The 21,222-nt window shown below is 32.9% G+C and overlaps 2 protein-coding genes across 2 annotated transcripts in view; both read right to left on the bottom strand.

Moving 5' to 3' along the window:
• The window catches only part of LOC139855108 (uncharacterized), a 39,240-nt gene extending 25,042 nt beyond the window's left edge, over positions 1–14,198 (bottom strand). Inside the window, exon 1 of the mRNA XM_071844358.1 lies at positions 14,132–14,198. Coding sequence (XP_071700459.1) covers positions 14,132–14,198 — 67 coding nt within the window. The remainder of the gene's footprint in view (positions 1–14,131) is intronic.
• Positions 14,199–16,558: 2,360 nt separating this feature from the next.
• Positions 16,559–17,536, bottom strand: LOC139855107 (RING-H2 finger protein ATL16-like). Its single transcript, XM_071844357.1, has one exon. It carries the CDS (start codon positions 17,534–17,536, stop codon positions 16,559–16,561), a length of 978 nt encoding a protein of 325 aa, XP_071700458.1.
• Positions 17,537–21,222: the final 3,686 nt, after the last annotated feature.

Below are 21,222 nucleotides of genomic sequence, written 5' to 3'. Positions count from 1 at the left end.
ATGCAAATGTTTTGACATATCATATCGACCCATGTGTATATATTATTTGGAACAACCATAGACACTCTATATGCAGTAATGTGGGAGTTAGCTATACAGGGTTGAGGTTGATTCCAAAAATATATATACTTTGAGTTGTGATCTAGCCTGAGACGTGTATAAACTGAGTCGTGGATTGATTCAAGATAATATATATCAATTTTTTTTATGTACATCTAACTTTGGACAACTAGTTGTAGGTTACTAACAAGGACAGCTGACTTAATGAACTTAAAACATTAAAATGTATTAAAAGTGTTGTAAATATATTTTGAACATACTTTGATATATATGTACATATTTGTTATAGGTTCGTGAATCGACCATTGGCCAAGTCTTACTTCCCGACGAAGTAAAAATCTGTGAAAGTGAGTTATAGTCCCACTTTTAAAATCTAATATTTTTGGGATGAGAATACATGCAGGTTTTATAAATGATTTACAAAATAGACACAAGTACGTGAAACTATATTCTATGGTTGAATTATCGAAATCGAATATGCCCCTTTTTATTAAGTCTGGTAATCTAAGAATTAGGGAACAGACACCCTAATTGACGCGAATCCTAAAGATAGATCTATTGGGCCTAACAAACCCCATCCAAAGTACCGGATGATTTAGTACTTCGAAATTTATATCATATCCGAAGGGTGTCCCGGAATGATGGGGGTATTCTTATATATGCATCTTATTAATGTCGGTTACCAGGTGTTCACCATATGAATGATTTTTATCTCTATGTATGTGATGTGTATTGAAATATGAAATCTTGTGGTCTATTGTTACGATTTGATATATATATATATATAGGTTAAACCTATAACTCACCAACATTTTTGTTGACATTTAAAGCATGTTTATTCTCAGGTGAATACTAAGAGCTTCCGCTGTCGCATACTTAAATAAGGACAAGATTTGGGGTCCATGCTTGTATGATATTATGTAAAAACTGCATTCAAGAAACTTATTTCGTTGTAACATATTTGTTTTGTAAACCATTATGTAATAGTCGTGTGTAAACATGATATTTTAGATTATCATTATTTGATAATCTACGTAAAGCTTTTTAAACCTTTATTGATGAAATAAAGGTTATGATTTGTTTTAAAATGAATGCAGTCTTTGTAAAACTTCTCATATAGAGGTCAAAACCTCGCAACGAAATCAATTAATATGGAACGTTTTTAATCAATAAGAACGGGACATTTCACTTGCCAAGTCTTATATCTTCAACTACCGCAGCTTGACCTTCCGATCATCTCCTAGTTATTCTTAAATACTCCGTAGCAGACACCGTAATTTATTCTTTTATATTTTTAGTATATATAAACTTTTTTACTTCGTTATTTTCACTTCATTATTTTCTTATAAATATTGTTATAAATTATAAGTTAACTACCAAACACACCGCTATCACTGCCAGTCACAACGCCGACAACCACCTCCGCCACCAATATTGGCAACATCACCGTCAACCACCAACAATCACCCCACAAATCTTAACAAACTAGAATAAGTAGTTGAAAATGGATATAAACAGGAGGATGTAGATTTATAGTATTGTGTGGGAGTGGGCGTTGGTTTGGCCGAAGAGGGAGAGGGGCCTCCGGTAATTAAAGAGAAAGAGAATCTAATTTGATCATAGCACTTCCAAAGTGATGGTTTGGTGGTTATCATCGACGATGGCAGAAATTGTACATGTTTTAACCGGTTGTAACTTTTTTGAGTGTTTCACTCTATGTAGAGAAATGATTTTTCTTTATTATAAGATAGGAGAATGATTGTCTACATCTTATCTTCCCCATACTCCACTTTTATGAGATTGAGTTTTGTTGTTGTTGTGAAGAATATGTGTGTACTACACTCACATACTTGGTTGTATATGTTGATAAATTACGGCATGTACAAATAAGTTAAATCACCACCTTGACCAGTTCAATTGTAATAATAAAACATTTTCAGAAACTTGTACGAGTGTTCCCGACATGATGACCGTTTTTCCATGTAACTAGAAAAAATTTGACCGCCCGTTGCTGCGGTTGTATTCGGCGCGCGGTCGAATTTGAATATACCTTGTTTGGTACCTAATATATCTAATAGGTTGGGTTGTTTGTTGGACGTGTATGTATATGTATGTAATTTAGCCCGAAATATTTAATTTTTTTAATGATATCCGTTTCGCGTATAGTTAGTCACGTATTCGAAAGGTGGTCTCGGAAAAATTTAACTCGCACTGAGCGTGAATATAGGGCCCGTTATTTAGTGTTTTTTTAACGATGTCCGTTTCGCGTATAGTTAGTCCCGTTGGGTTCGTGAGATTTTTTCGAGTTGAACGTTGGCCTTGGAAAAATTTAACTCGCACCGAGTAAGAAGATGGGGCCCGTTATAAATTTGGGTGGAATAAGGTTTTTTTATTTTAATAAAATTATACATTTACATTTTTTACACCTGAAAAAGTGTAAAGTTGAGGGGGAGATGTGTAAATTGTGCGAAAGTTGGGGGCTCTTTGTAGTGTGAACACAAACTCAAAACGACATCGCGTTATAACTGAAACGACCAAAAAACCCATGACATTTAGTATATATTTACATTTTTTATTTTAATAAAATTATATATTTACATTTTTTACCCCTGAAAAAGTGTAAAGTTGAGGGGGCGATGTGTAAATTGTGCGAAAGTTAGGGGGCTCTTTGTAGTGTGAACGCAAACTCAAAACGACATCGCGTTATAACTGAAACGACCAAAAAACCCATGACATTTAGTATATAGGGGACCAAAAAACCCATGACATTTAGTATATAGGGGTAATAAAAGGAGTCAACGACATTGAATTTTCATGTTGTACTATGAAATTAAATTAAACCTATACTATATATTACGAGTAATTACGAATGATATAATTGTCTATAGTTGTTCCAACAGGTAACGCCCTTGCTATATACGGAGTATCTACTACCAATTTCAATAAAACATAGATGAAATGATATTATTTTTTTTAAAGCAAGTAGTGTATTATATATAACCAAACCAACATTTGATATTATTTGAAGTTCTATCAATAAATTACTCACTATATCAAGATACCGGTTATAATTACTAGTATCACTTACAATAAACACAACGAATTATTTTAAACGTAAATCTAAAAGTTGTTATAAACTAAGAAAATAAATATTGTACATAATCATATAACAAAAATATAATTGTCATTTGAAATTAATAATTAGAATTAACTAGTTGTTGAACCCTCGCTTCGCGCCGGAGGTTCAGTTTTCAATGTATTTTATTGCGATTTGATATATATATATATTGGGCCTAACAAACCCCATCCAAAGTACCGGATGCTTTAGTACTTCGAAATTTATATCATATCCGAAGGGTGTCCTGGAATGATGGGGATATTCTTATATATGCATCTTGTTAATGTCGGTTACCAGGTGTTCACCATATGAATGATTTTTATCTCTATGTATGGGATGTGTATTGAAATATGAAATCTTGTGGTATATTGTTACGATTTGATATATATATATATATATATATATATATATATATATATATATATATATATATATATATATAGGTTAAACCTATAACTCACCAACATTTTTGTTGACATTTAAAACATGTTTATTCTCAGGTGAATACTAAGAGCTTCCGCTGTCGCATACTTAAATAAGGACAAGATTTGGGGTCCATGCTTGTATGATATTGTGTAAAAACTGCATTCAAGAAACTTATTTCGTTGTAACATATTTGTATTGTAAACCATTATGTAATAGTCGTGTGTAAACAGGATATTTTAGATTATCATTATTTGATAATCTACGTAAAGCTTTTTAAACCTTTATTGATGAAATAAAGGTTATGATTTGTTTTAAAATGAATGCGGTCTTTGAAAAACTTCTCATATAGAGGTCAAAACCTCGCAACGAAATCAATTAATATGGAACATTTTTAATCAATAAGAACGGGACATTTCAGTTGGTATCCGAGCGTTGGTCTTAGAGAACCAGAATTTTGCATTAGTGTGTCTTATCGAGTTTGTTAGGATGCATTAGTGAGTCTGGACTTCGACCGTGTTTACTTGAAAAATGATTGCTTAACAAATTTTGTTGGAAACTATATATTTTTAACATGTGAATATTATGTGATATATTAATCTCTTAACGTGTTTGATATTATGTGATAGATGTCTACCTCTAGAACAAGTCTCATTGACTCACCTAATAATAATGAAGAGTCAAATGTAAATTGAAATGATTCGTGGACTGATTCACAAGTTCCCGAAGAGGAACCGGAAGAAGAGTCGGAACCGGAAGAAGAATCGGAACCAGAAGAAGAAATAGAACCAGTGGGGGAAATAATAAAACGGTTAAGTAGAAGAAAATCCTCAACCAACCGACCAAAGTTAATTATGGTCAATGGTGTTTCCGCCAAGGAAGCAAAGTATTGGGAGGATTACCAATTCTCCGATGAATCGGATCCCGACAAGGATTCCGATGATGTTATAGAAATTACCCCAACACAATTTAATAAGGCAAAAGAGAATAATAAGGGAAAGGGCATAAAAATAGAGAAATTAGATTCCAAACCCGATGAACTTTATATGTATCGTCAACACCCGTATTTCTTAAGTTGTGACAATAACCCGGGAACCTCTAAACCACCAGGTTTTTCTAAACCAATGTGGAAAACGACGGCTCGTATTAGGGGAACATCATATATCCCTAGAAACTTGGCAAAACGAACCAAAACCGAAGAAGAAGAAACGAGTGAGTCGGAATAAGATAGTTGTATTCGTGTGGTGTAATATATGTAATATAGTGTGCTTTTGCTTTATGATATATGTAAAAATTGCTTGTATTAATAAGTAATTTTTTTATGAATCTAACTCTTGTCTATTTTACAGTTTAAAAACACAAAATGGATAGACAACTCAATATTTTAAGAGACCTACCCGGAGACATAATTGATGAAATCTTGTCTAGAGTCGGTCAGAATTCCTCGGCACAACTATTTAAGGCGAGATCAGTTTGTAAGACATTCGAAGAACGTTCCAAGAATGCCTTGGTTTATAAAAGGCTTTCGTTCGAAAGATGGGGGATATCACATTGAGAAATCCATAAGTTACGATGTGTTTACTTTGACGCATATATTGCGGGGAACCCAAATGCTATTTTACGCAACGGGTTAAGAAATTATTTTGACTCAATATATTCGAATATAGGACTTCGTGATTTAGAAAAAGCGGCTAACATGCAACATAAAGAAGCATGTTATGCTTACGGGTTAGTAATGTTCGCTTCTCACCAAAGTGAGAACAAGAACATCGGGCTACAACTATTAAACAAAACGTTCCCACAAGTGACGGAGTCGGTAATTGGGGTAAGAAATGAGGTTTTTAGGTTATTACGAGACTGTTGGTCATTACGTAACCTTCATCCTTTTGACGACGTTACAACACATTGTCTTACTGTCGGTCACAACGGTTATGTTCCACAAAACCAAGGATGGGAAGTGGTATTAGTAAAACCAGAATGCCTGACTTGTTTCTGGACGTATGAATTACGTGTCTTTATTGCCTTTACTGAACGCCTTATTTATTAACTAGAATTATCTTCGCAACTACTTTGTATCAAAGTTTTATGTGCTATATTTCATGCTATATGTAAAATAGCGGTATTGTAAGTTTGCAAGTTATTGTATAAAGGCTTGAATAAGATATATATATATATTTTTTTTTTGTGATTAGTTTTTCATATAGAATTGTAGTAGTTGAAATGGTATGTTAGCTACTAAGTATGAACTTAACGGGTAGGTACTACCCGAATTAAAGAGTATAAAACGCTAATATGAAGAAAGAGCTTTTATAAATAAGTTCATATTACGCTACGAAATACTATTGACTACTCTTGATATTCTATATGATTAACTCGTTTCATTTGACTATTTTGAAGGAAATGGCACCGACTACTCGACACACCTTGAATATGAGCGAAGAGGAATTTCATGCCTTTCTTGCTGCAAACATAGCCGCAGTACAGGCTGCGCTACATACCAACAATAACTCCGAATCTAGCAATGCAGCTAACGGCGCAAGAAATCGTGTAGGATGCACCTACAAAGAATTCACTGCCTGCAAACCTTTGGAATTTGATGGAACCGAAGGACCGATTGGATTGAAACGGTGGACCGAGAAGGTCGAATCGGTGTTTGCCATAAGTAAGTGTACTGAAGAGGACAAAGTGAAGTACGCTACGCATACCTTCACAGGTACTGCGTTAACATGGTGGAATACCTATCTAGAGCAAGTGTGACAAGATGATGCTTACGCACTACCGTGGTCAGCATTCAAGCACTTGATGAATGAGAAGTACCGTCCCTGAACCGAGGTCAATAAGCTCAAGACAGAACTTAGAGGGTTACGAACCCAAGGATTTGATATTACCAAGTACGAAAGACGATTCACAGAATTGTGCCTATTGTGTCCGAGAGCGTTCGAAGATGAGGAAGAGAAGATCGACACGTTTGTGAAAGGATTACCGGAAAGAATCCAAGAAGATATAAGTTCACACGAGCCCGCCTCCATACAACAGGCATGTAGAATGGCTCACAAACTAGTGAACCAGATTGAGGAAAGAATTAAAGAACAGGCTGCTGAAGAGGCCAATGTGAAGCAAGTCAAAAGAAAGTGGGAGGAAAACGGTGATAAGAATCACCAATACAACAACAGCAATTACAACAATAATCGCAACAACTATCCCAACAATCGCAACATCAATCGCAACTACAACAAACGGCCCAACAACAACAACAACAACAACAACAACAACAACAACAACAACAACAACATCAACTACAACAATCATCCCAACAACAATAATAACCGCAACAACAACAACAATCAGAAGCAGCTATGCCAAAGGTGTGAAAAGTATCACTCGAGGTTCTGCACCAAATTTTGCAACAAGTGTAAAAGAAATGGTCATAGCGCGGCGAAGTGTGAGGTCTACGGACCAGGGGTTAACAGAACGAAATGAACAAATGGTGTCGGAACGAGTAATGGCGGAGCAAGTAGTGTCGGAGCAAGTTATGCCAATGTAGTTTGTTATAAATGTGGAAAACCGGGCCACATTATTAGAAATTGCTCGAACCCGGAGAACACGAATGGACAAGGCCGTGGAAGAGTTTTCAATATTAATGCGGCAGAGGCACAGGAAGACCCGGAGCTTGTTACGGGTACGTTTCTTATTGACAATAAATCTGCTTACATTTTATTTGATTCGGGTGCGGATAGAAGCTATATGAGTAGAGATTTTTGTGCTAAATTAAGTTGTCCATTGACGCCTTTGGATAGTAAATTTTTACTCGAATTAGCAAATGGTAAATTATTTTTAGCAGATAATATATGTCGGAATCGAGAAATTAAACTGGTTAGCGAAACATTTAAGATTGACTTGATACCAGTAGAGTTAGGGAGTTTTGATGTGATAATCGGTATGGACTGGTTGAAAGAAGTGAAAGCAGAGATCGTTTGTTACAAAAATGCAATTCGCATTATACGAGAAAAAGGAAAACCCTTAATGGTGTACGGAGAAAAGGGCAACACGAAGCTACATCTTATTAGTAATTTGAAGACACAAAAACTAATAAGAAAAGGTTGCTATGATGTTCTAGCACACGTCGAGAAAGTACAAACTGAAGAAAAGAGCATCAATGATGTTCCCGTCGCAAAAGAATTTCTCGATGTATTTCCGAAAGAATTACCGGGACTACCTCCACATCGATCTGTTGAATTTCAAATAGATCTTGTACCAGGAGCTGCACCAATAGCTCGTGCTCCTTATAGACTCGCACCCAGTGAGATGAAAGAACTGCAAAGCCAACTGCAAGAACTATTAGAACGTGGTTTCATTCGACCAAGCACATCACCATGGGGAGCTCCTGTTTTGTTTGTCAAGAAGAAGGATGGTACATTTAGGTTGTGTATTGACTACAGAGAGTTGAACAAACTTACCATCAAAAACCGTTATCTACTGCCGAGAATTGACGACTTATTTGATCAACTACAAGGCTCGTCGGTTTATTCGAAAATCGATTTACGTTCTGGATATCATCAAATGCGAGTAAAGGAGGATGATATTCCAAAAACTGCTTTTAGGACGCGTTATGGTCATTACGAGTTTATGGTTATGCCGTTTGGATTGACTAACGCACCAGCTGTGTTCATGGACCTTATGAACCGAGTTTGTGGGCCATATCTTGACAAGTTTGTCATTATTTTCATCGATGACATACTTATTTACTCAAAGAATGATCAAGAGCACGAAGAACATTTAAGAAAAGTGCTAGAAGTATTGAGGAAAGAAAAACTGTACGCTAAGTTTTCAAAGTATGCATTTTGGTTGGAAGAAGTTCAATTCCTCGGTCACATAGTGAACAAAGAAGGTATCCAGGTGGACCCGGCAAAGATCGAAACCGTTGAAAAGTGGGAAACCCTAAAAACTCCGAAGCATATACGTCAATTTTTAGGATTGGCTGGTTACTACAGAAGATTCATCCAAGATTTCTCCAAAATAGCAAAACCCTTGACTGCATTAACGCATAAAGGGAAGAAATTTGAATAGAGGGATGAACAAGAGAAGGCATTTCAATTATTGAAGAAAAAGCTAACTACGGCACCTATATTGTCATTGCCTGAAGGGAATGATGATTTTGTGATTTATTGTGATGCATCAAAGCAAGGTCTCGGTTGTGTATTAATGCAACGAACGAAGGTGATTGCTTATGCGTCTAGACAATTAAAGATTCACGAACAAAATTATACGACGGATGATTTGGAATTAAGCGCGGTTGTTTTTGCATTAAAGACTTGGAGGCACTACTTATATGGGGTCAAAAGTATTATATATACCGACCACAAAAGTCTTCAACACATATTTAATCAGAAACAACTGAATATGAGGCAGCGTAGGTAGATTGAATTGTTGAATGATTATGACTTTGAGATTCGTTACCACCCGGGGAAGGCAAATGTGGTAGCCAACGCCTTGAGCAGAAAGGACAGAGAACCCATTCGAGTAAAATCTATGAATATAATGATTCACACTAACCTTACTACTCAAATAAAGGAGGCGCAACAAGGAGTTTTAAAAGAGGGAAATTTAAAGGATGAAATACCCAAATGATCGGAGAAGCATCTTAATATTCGGGAAGACAGAACCCGGTATAGGGCTGAAAGAATTTGGGTACCAAAATTTGGAGATATGAGAGAAATGATACTTAGAGAAGCTCATAAAACCAGATACTCAATACATCCTGGAACGGGGAAGATGTACAAAGATCTTAAGAAACATTTTTGGTGGCCAGGTATGAAAGCCGATATTCCTAAATATGTAGGAGAATGTTTGACGTGTTCTAAGGTCAAAGCTGAACATCAGAAACTATCAGGTCTACTACAACAACCTGAAATCCCGGAATGGAAATGGGAAAACATTACCATGGATTTCATCACTAAATTGCCAAGGACTGCAAGTGGTTTTGATACTATTTGGGTAATAGTTGATCGTCTCACCAAATCAGCACACTTCCTGCCAATAAGAGAAGATGACAAGATGGAGAAGTTAGCACGACTGTATTTGAAGGAAGTCGTCTCCAGACATGGAATACCAATCTCTTTTATCTCTGATAGGGATGGCAGATTTATTTCAAGATTCTGGCAGACATTACAGCAAGCATTAGGAACTCGTCTAGACATGAGTACTGCCTATCATCCACAAACTGATGGGCAGAGCGAAAGTACGATACAAATGCTTGAAGACATGCTACGAGCATGTGTTATTGATTTCGGAAACAGTTGGGATCGACATCTACCGTTAGCAGAATTTTCCTACAACAACAGCTATCATTCAAGCATTGAGATGGCGCCGTTTGAAGCACTTTATGGTAGAAAGTGCAGGTCTCCGATTTGTTGGAGTGAAGTGGGGGATAGACAGATTACGGGTCCGGAGATAATACAAGAAACTACCGAGAAGATCATCCAAATTCAACAATGGTTGAAAACCGCCCAAAGTTGACAAAAGAGCTACGTGACATTAAAAGAAAAGATATAGAATTTGAAATTGGAGAGATGGTCATGCTTAAGGTTGCACCTTGGAAAGGTGTTGTTCGATTTGGTAAACGAGGGAAATTAAATCCAAGGTAAATTGGACCATTCAAGATTATTGATCGTGTCGGACCAGTAGCTTACCGACTTGAGTTACCTCAACAACTCGCGACTGTACATAACATTTTCCACGTCTCGAATTTGAAGAAATGCTTTGCTAAAGAAGATCTCACTATTCCGTTAGATGAAATCCAAATCAACGAAAAACTTCAATTCATCGAAGAACCCGTCGAAATAATGGATCGTGAGGTTAAAAGACTTAAGCAAAACAAGATACCAATTGTTAAGGTTCGATGGAATGCTCGTTGAGGACCCGAGTTCACCTGGGAATGAGAAGATCAGATGAAGAAGAAATACCCGCATTTATTTCCAGAAGATACGTCAACACCTCCAACTGCTTAAAATTTCGGGACGAAATTTATTTAACGGGTAGGTACTGTAGTGACCCGAACTTTTCCTTGTTTATATATATATTAAATGAAATTGTTATTTACATGATTAAGTGTTTCCAACATGTTAAGCAATCAAACTTGTTAAGACTTGATTAATTGAAATAGGTTTCATATAGACAATTGACCACCCAAGTTGACCGGCGATTCACGAACCTTAAAACTTGTAAAAACTATATGATGACATATATATGGATATATATATAGTTAACATGATATTATGATAAGTAAACATATCATTAACTATATTAGCAATGAATTACATATGTAAAAACAAGGCTACTAACTTAATGATTTTGAAACGAGACATATATGTAACGATTATCGTTGTAACGACATTTAATGTATATATATCATATTAAGATATATTAATACATCATGATATCATGATAATTTAATAATTTAACATCTCATTTGATTTAATAAACAATGGGTTAACAACATTTAACAAGATCGTTAACCTAAAGGTTTCAAAACAACACTTACATGTAACGACTAACGATGACTTAACGACTCAGTTAAAATGTATATACATGTAGTGTTTTAATATGTATTCATATACTTTTGAAAGATTTCAAGACACTTATCAAAATACTTCTACTTAACAAAAATTCTTACAATTACATCCTCGTATGCACCCGTATTCGTACTCGTACAATACACAGCTTTTAGATGTATGTACTATTAGTATATACACTCCAATGATCAGCTTTTAGCAGCCCATGTGAGTCACTTAACACATGTGAGAACCATCATTTGGCAACTAGCATGAAATATCTCATAAAATTACAAAAATATGAGTAATCATTCATGACTTATTTACATGATAACAAAATTACATATCCTTTATATCTAATCCATACACCAACGACCAAAAACACCTACAAACACTTTCATTCTTCAATTTTCTTCATCTAATTGATCTCTCTCAAGTTCTATCTTCAAGTTCTAAGTGTTCTTCATAAATTCTACAAGTTCTAGTTTCATAAAATCAAGAATACTTCCAAGTTTGCTAGCTTGCTTCCAATCTTGTAGAGTGATCATCCAACCTCAAGAAATCTTTATTATTTACAGTAAGGTATCTTTCTAATACAAGGTAATACTCATATTCAAACTTTGATTCAATTTCTATAACTATAACAATCTTATTTCGAGTGAAAATCTTACTTGAACTGTTTTCGTGTCATGATTCTGCTTCAAGAACTTTCAAGCCATCCAAGGATCCTTTGAAGCTAGATCCATTTTTCTCATTTCCAGTAGCTTTATCCAGAAAACTTGAGGTAGTAATGATGTTCATAACATCATTCGATTCATACATATAAAGCTATCTTATTCGAAGGTTTAAACTTGTAATCACTAGAACATAGTTTAGTTAATTCTAAACTTGTTCGCAAAAAAAAGTTAATCCTTCTAACTTGACTTTTAAAACCAACTAAACACATGTTCTATATCTATATGATATGCTAACTTAATGATTTAAAACCTGGAAACACGAAAAACACCGTAAAACCGGATTTACGCCGTCGTAGTAACACCGCGGGCTGTTTTGGGTTAGTTAATTAAAAAATATGATAAACTTTGATTTAAAAGTTGTTCTTCTGGGAAAATTATTTTTCTTATGAACATGAAACTATATCCAAAAATCATGGTTAAACTCAAAGTGGAAGTATGTTTTTCAAAATGATCATCAAGACGTCGTTCTTTCGACTGAAATGACTACCTCTTACAAAAACGACTTGTAACTTATATTTCTGACTATAAACCTATACTTTTTCTGTTTAGATTTATAAAATAGAGTTCAATATGAAACCATAGCAATTTGATTCACTCAAAACGGATTTAAAACGAAGAAGTTATGGGTAAAACAAGATTGGATAATTTTTCTTGTTGTAGCTACGTGAAAATTGGTAACAAATCTATATTAATTATATCCTAGCTAACTTATATTGTATTATACATGAATTCTAATATATTATGTAATCTTGGGATACCATAGACACGTATGCAAATGTTTTGACATATCATATCGACCCATGTGTATATATTATTTGGAACAACCATAGACACTCTATATGCAGTAATGTGGGAGTTAACTATACAGGGTTGAGGTTGATTCTAAAAATATATATACTTTGAGTTGTGATCTAGCCTGAGACGTGTATACACTGGGTCGTGGATTGATTCAAGATAATATATATCAATTTTTTTCTGTACATCTAACTTTGGACAACTAGTTGTAGGTTACTAACAAGGACAGCTGACTTAATGAACTTAAAACATCAAAATGTATTAAAAGTGTTGTAAATATATTTTGAACATACTTTGATATATATGTACATATTTGTTATAGGTTCGTGAATCGACCAGTGGCCAAGTCTTACTTCCCGACGAAGTAAAAATCTGTGAAAGTGAGTTATAGTCCCACTTTTGAAATCTAATATTTTTGGGATGAGAATACATGCAGGTTTTATAAATGATTTACAAAATAGATACAAGTACATGAAACTACATTCTATGGTTGAATTATCGAAATCGAATATGCCCCTTTTTATTAAGTCTGGTAATCTAAGAATTAGGGAACAGACACCCTAATTGATGCGAATCCTAAAGATAGATCTATTGGGCCTAACAAACCCCATCCAAAGTACCGGATGCTTTAGTACTTCGAAATTTATATCATATCCGAAGGGTGTCCCGGAATGATGGGGATATTCTTATATATGCATCTTGTTAATGTAGGTTACCAGGTATTCACCATATGAATGATTTTTATCTCTATGTATGGGATGTGTATTGAAATATGAAATCTTGTGGTCTATTGTTACGATTTGATATATATATATATATATATATATATATATATATATATATATATATATATATATAGGTTAAACCTATAACTCACCAACATTTTTGTTGACATTTAAAGCATGTTTATTCTCAGGTGAATACTAAGAGCTTCCGCTGTCGCATACTTAATTAAGGACAAGATTTGGGGTCCATGCTTGTATGATATTGTGTAAAAACTGCATTCAAGAAACTTATTTCGTTGTAACATATTTGTATTGTAAACCATTATGTAATAGTCGTGTGTAAACAGGATATTTTAGATTATCATTATTTGATAATCTACGTAAAGCTTTTTAAACCTTTATTGATGAAATAAAGGTTATGATTTGTTTTAAAATGAATGCAGGTTTTGAAAAACGTCTCATATAGAGGTCAAAACCTCGCAACGAAATCAATTAATATGGAACGTTTTTAATCAATAAGAACGGGACATTTCACTTGCCAAGTCTTATATCTTCAACTACCGCAGCTTGACCCTCCGATCGTCTCCTAGTTATTCTTAAATACTCCGTAGCAGACACCGTAATATATTCTTTTATATTTTTAGTATATATAAACTTTTTTACTTCGTTATGTTCACTTCATTATTTTCTTATAAATATTGTTATTAATTATAAGTTAACTACCAAACACACCGCTATCACTGCCAGTCACAACGCCGACAACCACCTCCGCCACCAATATTGGCAACATCACCGTCAACCACCAACAATCACCACACAAATCTTAACAAACTAGAATAAGTAGTTGAGAATGGATATAAACAGGAGGATGTAGATTTATGGTATTGTGTGGGAGTGGGCGTTGGTTTGGCCGAACAGGGAGAGGGGCCTCCGGTAATTAAAGAGAAAGAGAATCTAATTTGATCATAGCACTTCCAAAGTGATGGTTTGGTGGTTATCATCGACGGTGGCAGAAATTGTACATGTTTTAACCGGTTGTAACTTTTTTGAGTGTTTCACTCTGGGTAGAGAAATGATTTTTCTTTATTATAAGATAGGAGAATGATTGTCTACATCTTATCTTCCCCATACTCCATTTTTATGAGATTAAGTTTTGTTGTTGTTGTGAATAATATGTGTGTACTACACTCACATACTTGGTTGTATATGTTGATAAATTACGGCATGTACAAATAAGTTAAATCACCACCTTGACCAGTTCAATTGTAATAATAAAACATTTTCAGAAACTTGTACGAGTGTTCCCGACATGATGACCGTTTTTCCTTGTAATAAAAGGAGTCAACGACATTGAATTTTCATGTTGTACTATGAAATTAAATTAAGCCTATACTATATATTACGAGTAATTACGAATGATATAATTGTCTACAGTTGTTCCAACAGGTAACGCCCTTGCTATATACGGAGTATCTACTACCAATTTCAATAAAACATAGATGAAATGATATTTTTTTTTTTAAAGCAAGTAGTGTATTATATATAACCAAACCAACATTTGATATTATTTGAAGTTCTATCAATAAATTACTCACTATATCAAGATACCGGTTATAATTACTAGTATCACTTACAATAAACACAACGAATTATTTTAAACGTAAATCTAAAAGTTGTTATAAACTAAGAAAATAAATATTGTACATAATCATATAACAAAAATATAATTGTCATTTGAAATTAATAATTAGAATTAACTAGTTGTTGAACCCTCGCTTCGCGCCGGAAGTTCAGTTTTCAATGTATTTTATTGCGTTTAGTTTGTAAAATTATTTCGTGGCTAAAGAATGATGTCGTTGAAGCGCAACTCGAGTCGAACTAAAAGTTATAACCCATGAAAAATTTAAATGTTTTTTTAAAATAACAATATATGTCCATCTCGGCGTTTAGCTATGTAAATATCGACTTTTAAAAATTTAACCCAAAATCAACGTGTATGAAAAGTACCCTAAATATTTAGCGTTTTTTAAAAAGCGTCCATTTTGCGTATAGTTAGTGACGTTGTGTTCCTAAAATTATTTCGAGTTTAACGATGGTTATTTGACTCGTTGCGAGCGAGAAGATATGACCCGTTGAATATTTAAGATTTTTTATGAAAATGTTTATTTGACCATTTACCCCCCTGTTTGGGGGGCCGATTTGAATATTTGAAAAAAGTGTGGGACATTTGTTGGTGTAGTAAAATTTTATTAGAATTAAAAAAAAGAAGTAAAAGGACAAAAATGTCCCTAATTACTATTCACCATTTTTGTCTATTAGATAATACTAGTTGTGGAGTCCTCGCTTCGCGCCGGGGGCTCCGTTTTGAATGCGAGTTAAAAAAAAAAAGTCTTGATCTATTTTGTAAAAAAGAATTTTTTTCGACATAACATTGAAGGGTTGTTCCTTTTGTGAAAGTTGCTTCTTTTAGCGTTCGGGTTTTATTTTTTTTAAAAAAAAGTTAGTAAAGTGGGGGTTCGATTTGTATTTTAATAAAAGTTAGTGGGTTAAGTTTGTGAAATTTGAAAAAACTTTACGTATAAAGTGGGGGTTCGATTTGTATTTTAATAAAAGTTAGGGGGTTAAGTTTGTGGAAATTGAATATTAGTAAAAAAAAAGTTAGTAAAGTGGGGGTTCAATTTGTATTTTAATAAAAGTTAGGGGGTTAAGTTTGTGAAATTTGGGGGAAAATAAGTATAAAGTGAGGGGTTCGATTTGTATTTTAATGAAAGTTAAGTGGTAAGTTTGAGAAAAGTGGAAATGAATAGTACTATTTATTTCCACTTTACCTTTTAGATATAGGTAGTACTATTTATTTCCACTTTACCTTTTAGATATAGGTATATAATATATAATTAATTAATCCATATACGTAACACTATTCTAAAAATAATATTGGAAATCCTCAATCATATATCCAAATGATGCTTTTAGAAATCCTCAATCATATATTGGACCAACCAAAAGAAGATGATCCATGCCCAACTCCCAATAAATTATAATAAATTAATAAAATTATATTAATATTAATATTCAATCAATTAAAATTAAAAAAAAAAAAAAAAAGGTTCGACAACTAGTCAATCTATTTCCACAAATAATATAACAAATTCATATAGTAGTTTTATGGTTTAAATCATGAAATGGTAAAATTGCACTTCTTGTATGCCCAAATGAAAAGACCCCTCTTCTAAGTCTAGTGTTACTACTACTACTACCACCACTACTACTTCCAAATCCATCATTTACTTGAATCACATCGACATGATTCATTGAATTTCTTTGTAAAATTTCTTGAACCGCCACATAAAGTTGTCGATCCGAGGCCGAATCCATCGAAAATGATCTTCTAATTGGTTGAATCAGAAATTGATCATCATCACAACCACCCTTTGTTCTAGTATTCACATTAATACATTCATCTCCCATACTTGTAACATAACCATTCTTTCTTCTTGTTTTCTTTCCCATTTTCTTAACAACCAATGCTTCTTCCTTGTTTTCTTCAACATTAGTACTTCCAACATCTCCATTACTTAATTCAATAACAACAAAATCTTCTTCATTAGTAACAACTTGTGGGGATTGATCTTGTAAAGTAGTAAAATGTGAAGGTATAGAAATAGAAATACTATTTCTACAAAGTGGACAATTTGGATTATTTTGTAACCAAACATCAATGCAATCAATATGAAAATAATGAGCACAATTTGGTATCATTCTCAACTTCTCATTAGCCTGAAACTCACCAAGACAAACTGCACATTCGTTATTATCAAAATAGTTATCTTTTCGAAACTGAAAAATGGGAATTGATCGAATAACTGATTCATGTAAGCCTTTAGGTTCGGGAGTAGTACTAATTGGGACAAGAGGTTGATGGTGGTTTCGATTTCGGGAAAGCGAAAATCTACGTAAGATATCGATTCTGTGCCAATTTAAGCAACATTTGATGACAAAAATATAATAAAATACTAGAAGGAAAATGGTTGCAAAGATTCCAATAATGGCAACTGCTATGATTGGGAAACTTGCATGAGATGAATGTGATGACCTAGATTGTGAAGTTGATGATGTTTCATGAATCATTTTCAGATAATGTGAATCAAATTTGTGTGTTTTTGTTTGTTGATAGAGGTTTAGGTATATAAAGATGGGTGTGATTGGATCTTGATGAATACATATATGAGCATCTTGAAAGAGATAGAAAGAGGTGGGCAGATTTATGTGAAATTAAATTTAAATATATTTGTACGCATACACCTCGCATACCATATGCATATGCGTACTATTTTTTAAATTTAATATTATTTTTCTGAAAGCCTAACTTTATGGATGATAAAATAACTAATTATATAATAATAATAATAATAATAATAATAATAATATAATAATAATAATAATAATAATAATTATTATTATTATTATTATTATTATTATTATTATTATTATTATTATTATTATTATTATTATTATTATTATTATTATTATTATTATTATTATTATTATTATTATTACCAATGTTGCAAAAGACGTGAGACACGGTCGGGTTTTAAAAAGGTGGAGACGTTCAAGACGGGTTCGAGACGGGGGTCGAGACGGACGTTGAACAAGTTGACTTTTAAATATATAAGTATATAAATGTATATATGTATACATATTTTAAAGTCAAAAAATTTAACTAATTTGTGCCCATATTCGCTTTAATTTAATACAAAAAATTCAAATGAAAATACACATATTTGACTGATTTTACATACTTTCTTGCTTTTTCGAATTTTGACAGACTTTGACCCGATTTTTTCAACTTTGACTCAAGTTTTGACCGTTGACTAATTCGAGACGGGACGGGCTAGTCACCAAACCGTCGTAACGACGTCGCAATGGCTCGAGACGGAGTGTTTTGCAACAGTGATAATTACGGAGTATAAATATGGGTATTATAATTTAAATTGAAATATTATTTTATATTTAGATAAATATAATACTATTAATTATTAATAACTAGTATTACAGAGTAAAACAAAAAACCGATAAGTTTTCTACATTAAAGTTTATAGAGAGAAGAATATTTTTACTAGGATATGTAGTTCATTTAACTGGACTATTCGGTTACCACTTCAAGTTAAAGGTAGGGATGACAATACTACCTGATTCACTTGATATCCGATCTATCTGATTAATAACATATATAAATAATCTAAATGAATATAGATATAGATATTGAAATCTAAATGAATGTTAATGTAGATGAAACATTTTATTCTCGTGTATATATATATATATATATATATATATATATATATATATATATATATATATATATATATATATATATATATATATATATATATATCCACTACACATCAGATACATATATAAATACATAAATATAGATATATAAATACACAATAACAATTACAAATATATTTACTATTACGTATACATTTTGTTTACAATCACATAATTCACTATGATTATTCACAATAAAACATGTATATCTAACTTAATAAACATACAAATTACACTTATATTTTGTCATAATATATATTTAATAGTTTTCTAACTTAATAAACATACAAATTACACTTATATTTTGTCATAATATATATTTAATAGTTTTCTTAGAATGACAACTCACACAAATAACACCTACTGATTCACTAATATGCACACGACGGGACTTGAACCTCCAACCTCTTTTGTTGAAAGCTCCTCGAATAACGCTAAGCTATAAGTCATTTGATAATAGTAAATTTAACAAATTGTGTTTTTTTGTTTGACAAACAATAAACGTTGTAGTGTAAGTATTTTAATTTATGTCATGTTATATTTATATTTTTTTATATTAAGTTATTATTTTCATTACATTGAGAAAATATTATAACATTTCTTAAATATCTAATTGATATTCATTAACCGGCTTAATACACTTTATATGAATAGATAATTTGAAATAAAATAAATATGGGTATGCATAAACAAAAATTCAATGAATATAGTTATGACCTCATTGAATTTATATTCGATTCATAGTAATCTCTAGTTTCACCCCTTCTCTTACCATCATAAAATGTATACCCTCTTAAATTATCTAGTTATCATTTTCGATCATTTTCTAGCCGTCTACTTTATATTGCTAGTAAAATGAGAACTAATTTTCTCGGAGAACTCTGAAAACTACGTATTCGAGATCTAACAAAATTGAGTCTGGTTGAACAATTTGTAAAATGCATCTGAAATCATGTTTCGTTCTACATTCTGTGTAGTCGAATAATTTTTGGTGTAGTCGAACAATTATGTGTATGTTCGAACATGTTTCGTTCTATATTCATGTTTTACTAGAATCTTGTTCTACATTTTTTCAGTATGCTCTAACAGTTTTTGTGTGATTTTAGAGTTCATGGTTAAGGGTTTAAGTGTTTAGGGTTTAGGGTTTAGGGTTTAGGGTTTAGAATTAGCGTTTAACACGAGCAGTTTAGAGTTTTGAATTTTGGAATCTAAACCCTAATCACTAAACCCTAAACCCTAAAACAATTCCCTCTTTACTTTTTAAAATCTGTTTCCCTACCGATTATAACAATATATGTGTGTGTGTAAAAGGGAGTATGTATGTATGTATGTATGTATGTATGTATGTATGTATGTATGTATGTATGTATGTATGTATGTATGTAAGTATGTGTATGTGTATGTGTGTGTGAGAGAGAGATAGAGGGAGAGAGTGAGAGGCCAATTCTATCGGAGCGTTACCTTCATCCGTGTGTCTAGTTGGACAAAATGTGACGGAAGTGACGATGGTTAACGCGACGTCAGTTGCCGGCGTTAGTAGCAAATGTGACGAATATGAAGTGAGGCGTGAGATCTAGTTTTGCCTAATTAATTGGGAAAATTGTTACAAAATGCAGTGAACTTCCACCAAATTTCTATTGTATGCATCAAACTTTCAGATTTCCTATTGTATGCATTCAACTTTTAAATTTGTACTATTATATGCAAGCCATGACTTATACAACAGGTATCAGGTTACTATCGTTAATTTTTTGACGCAGTTGGTCCTTCAACATAACGACAGTTAGTTTTCGTCATTTAATTCATTTCTTCTCCAATTCTAAACATCATCTTTTTCCCCAATTATAAATCATCTAAAAACTAAGAACCCTAGAATTTCGTATTCAAAATTAGATCTAAACTTTAACAAAATCAAAATTAGATCTAACTCATTTCTTCTTTCTTTCTCATTCCCCATCTCATCATCACCAGGTTTATTGGGTCTTTTACAAAACATCCAAACCTGTTTGGATCCTTTCATTTTACTCCAAACCCAAATTTATTAGCTTTAACATCACATTTTGTTTTACACTAAATTGGCTTCAATGTTAACATTAAATATTAACGTGAAACATTCTGGATAGCACCTAAAGTTGTAACTTACAAGCACATACTTAGGTATATAGATAGATATAAGAGAATAAGACTTGTGGACATATGTATAACAGGTAAAATATTTAAGACGATGCTACAAAATTCGCAAAATACAACCCGTATAAAGTACCAATACTTTCACTTGTTTTTAGCCAAAGGTCTCGCATTTGAATTCTGAAATGCACATTAGTACATATCTCAAGCAAGATCACAAGAAAAAAAAAATACCATAATATATACGCATCTTGCTTTTTTAATCACATATAAAAACGCCAATAAATTTAACAAGCATTTCATCAAACACTCTACAGGTATTGATTAACAAAATTCAAGATGCCAATGAGATAATT

Source organism: Rutidosis leptorrhynchoides, chromosome 6 (genome assembly GCF_046630445.1).
Source record: "Rutidosis leptorrhynchoides isolate AG116_Rl617_1_P2 chromosome 6, CSIRO_AGI_Rlap_v1, whole genome shotgun sequence".
Taxonomy (NCBI): domain Eukaryota; kingdom Viridiplantae; phylum Streptophyta; class Magnoliopsida; order Asterales; family Asteraceae; genus Rutidosis; species Rutidosis leptorrhynchoides.
The sequence above is the reverse complement of the archived record's forward strand: the minus strand, read 5'-3'. Positions and strand labels throughout refer to the sequence as shown.

Coding starts and splice junctions, on each gene's coding strand:
- LOC139855107 (XM_071844357.1), bottom strand. CDS start 17,536: ATGATTCATGAAACATCATCAACTTCACAATCTAGGTCATCACATTCA.